The sequence below is a fragment of the Mastomys coucha genome, chromosome X (genome assembly GCF_008632895.1).
Source record: "Mastomys coucha isolate ucsf_1 chromosome X, UCSF_Mcou_1, whole genome shotgun sequence".
Classification (NCBI taxonomy): domain Eukaryota; kingdom Metazoa; phylum Chordata; class Mammalia; order Rodentia; family Muridae; genus Mastomys; species Mastomys coucha.
Window position 1 is genome coordinate 42,907,292 of NC_045030.1, and position 3,083 is coordinate 42,910,374.

The following is a 3,083-nucleotide window of genomic DNA, read 5'->3' on the forward strand; positions in this document are numbered from 1 at the left end:
GGAAGGAGGGAGGGAGGGAGAGAGAAAGAGAGATATACCCCCACTGCTTCCATTTCCAGTGCTAGCTGAACATGAAGTACTTGAATAACAGCAATCATGAGTCCTTATTCCTTTGTTAATGTATTCCAACCTAGCCTCCCACAGTCAGATACGCTACAGAGGTTTGTACTAGTATGAAAAATGCCCTCCCTTCACCCACAGCCACTCTGGATCTTGGCTTGAGCATTTGCTCTTCAGTGGGCAATATTTCACTAATGCAGCTACCTGAGGCACACAAAGTCACACAGGCTCTGTAAATTCCTTTCCAAGCCACCAAAATGCTCTCACCCCCCTCTCCTTTCTTCCCCTCCCCTTTGCTTGCTTTTAAAAATAAAACCCAATTCTGCTGACAGATGATTTTCTTGCCTCACCACAGGAAGTGGACAGGGTGAGTTCTCATATCATATGTTTAACAGAAGGCCTTGGGCACAAACTCGTATCTGTGAGACACCTGCCCTAAGCTGGGGTGGGGTGGCCTGGGATCTCTACCTTCCTCCAAACTGCAGAACTTAAGGCTTGAAGAAGGTTCAATTTACATCAGACCCCACATCGGGCCTAGTCTTTGAAAGAGCTCTTGAGTAGTGAGACTGTGCAATGGAATCGGTGACCTAGGCAACAGGCTCCAAGCTGGTCACTCATAGCGACGGGTTGTTAAAGGCATCATCTTTAACCTTTTCTCTTTTGATTGAGAGTGAGAAAGACAGACAGAAGCCTAAAACCATGTCTGACCTCTTTGCTGTGTTAATTTTTTTTTTTTTTAAAAAAAGAGCCATTCTTAACATCTTTTACTTGCTAGCAATTACAATTCAGGAATCATTTAATTGGTATTAAAATAAGATTCAATCACTAGACTTAAGACCTGGGGTTAAACAGCACTATTCATAGACCCAAGCGAGGGGGGGTTGTTTGTTTTGGCTGACTCTCACTATGTTACCAAGCTAGGAAATGAGGGTTTTTTATGTAGCAAATTCCATGTTGAAAAAAAAAATGGATTGCATGCACTGCAGGGAAGGGTAAACTATCCACTGGACTATGAAAAGAAGTCATTAGAACCTTAATTCTTAGTTATTACCTGAAATGAGAAAACAGTAGCTATTACTGATGTTCCATAAACGGACTGTCACTGGGATTCTTCTATGGCTATGAAGGCCAGACCATCATGAGTGCTATCCTCTGTAAAGAGGGCAAGTTCCAAGCAGTGAAGGGTTAACAAGAGGGGGCTTTCTGTATGTGCAGATGTATTGTCTAGTTTTAATCAAATTAGCACTAGCAAAATGGATAAGAGATTTGGAAATCCTATTGAGAAATTGTTAAGTTGAAGTTGACCTGATAACAAATGACCAGTGAAAAGCAGAGTTGATCATTCTGCCTCTTAGGAGCTTTTAGTCAGACACTCTGTGAGAGCCACATTTTAAAGGATATTTAAAAGACCAGTGGCTCCAATGACAACTTAAACATACCTGATAAGAAGCCAGTCAAAAATATTCCCAAGAACTTCACTGGCCATTTGAAATAAGTGTTTCTAGGCATTATCTTTAATGACAAACATCACACTATATAATATCCTACAACATTTTACTGTTTATATAAAATGATATTAAATTAGAATTTCATTCTCATCTAATGTTTGAATTTCCATTTTACATGCATTTTGTGAGTATATATACGATTGACAAATGAATAAATATGCATTATTAAGAATATGTCTTCCATACCTTTTCTTGGCAGAACCCCTTTGTAAATGAATGAGTGTCATTGGTCACAGAAAGCAGAGGTGTCACATTCCAGGAAAGATCAGGTGACTTCATATAGGAAAACAAACCCTGAGCTAAAGTTAATGCTGCTAGAAAGAAGCAGGTCCCCAAGCTAGAAAACCAAAGGCCTAGACAATAAGATGACTTGCTTAGCATCCCAGGAGACACTGGGATGCTTCTAAGTCTCAGTCAAGCCATTGTTTTCCTAAGGTTTCCCTTTCTGTGTAGTTACAAAGAAACAAGAGACAGGGAATCAGAGCAAACACTATAAATTATAACAGAATTGAAAACCATCACAGAAGAGTCACGAACGCTGTAGCAAGCTAGCTTCAGAGGCTGACCTACGCTCTCTGTACTTACAATAACTCCTGGGTAATAACCTCCCACTGTCACATTCTGGGTCCTGGTAGTTGCAGCAAGGCCCACCGTGAGAATTAACACGGACACAATAAGCAAAGTAACGGTGACATAGATGGAGTTCCGCTTCCTCCTATTGAAGGCTCCTGCAAGAATAGAGAGACATTGAAATAGCTCATTTCATCTGCGAAAAGAAGAGAAATTTTACTCATAGGATTTACTGGGATATCTCTAGGGAGTGGAATTACGGTGAAAGAATGGAGCTTTCTGTTCTGCAGTCATTAGGTGACACTTTCCTAATTAGAAAAAAAAATATTGCTTCTTTGAAAATAAACAACTAGTATATAACAGCAAGACAATTTTGTGGTTTTGACATTCTAGAAAAGATGTGTCATTCCCACTCAGTGGAGTGTTTTTTAGGGCAGGTTATAAAAGTATGCGATGAATGGGAAGTATTTGTATGAGGGTATTAAGTGAAAATCTTGTAAAGCCAGTAGGTAACTAAGAACCTTTTTACTTAGAAGCTAGAGATAGGAAATTTCATTTTTAGTGTAAATATCAGAACTGAGCCAGGTACCAGCATCTTATTCTTTTTTCCATTTATCTCTGACATTTGCTCCCTCGTGCATAAACTTAAAAATGGTGCATTGGCCAGACGTGTCACATAACAAATGTACGTAATAAAGTATATGGTGGAAGGCTATTAGTCCACAAAGATTTGTATCAGGGGAAGTAGACTAGAAATATATAACTTACACACGTTTATGCTTATGTGAGGATGGCATCAATATAAATGGTAAGAAGTCCCTGCTCCTGCCCAGGGCTTCTCAGACATGATAGCACCAAGCAATTTTTTTTCAAAACCAAGCTTATTAAGTCAGATATATATAAAAAAAAATGGTATCTAGGCTCACTTCAATTTACAATTTAAAA

At 39.2% G+C, this 3,083-nt stretch overlaps 1 protein-coding gene across 2 annotated transcripts in view; it reads right to left on the reverse strand.

Annotated features, from left to right (window-relative positions):
- Tmem255a (transmembrane protein 255A) overlaps window positions 1-3,083 on the reverse strand; it is a 52,643-nt gene that overhangs the window by 46,713 nt on the left and 2,847 nt on the right. For both annotated transcript variants that reach the window (XM_031353429.1, XM_031353355.1), the window contains exon 2: window positions 2,154-2,296. In XM_031353429.1, the coding sequence (XP_031209289.1) occupies window positions 2,154-2,296 (143 nt within the window). The remainder of the gene's footprint in view (window positions 1-2,153; window positions 2,297-3,083) is intronic.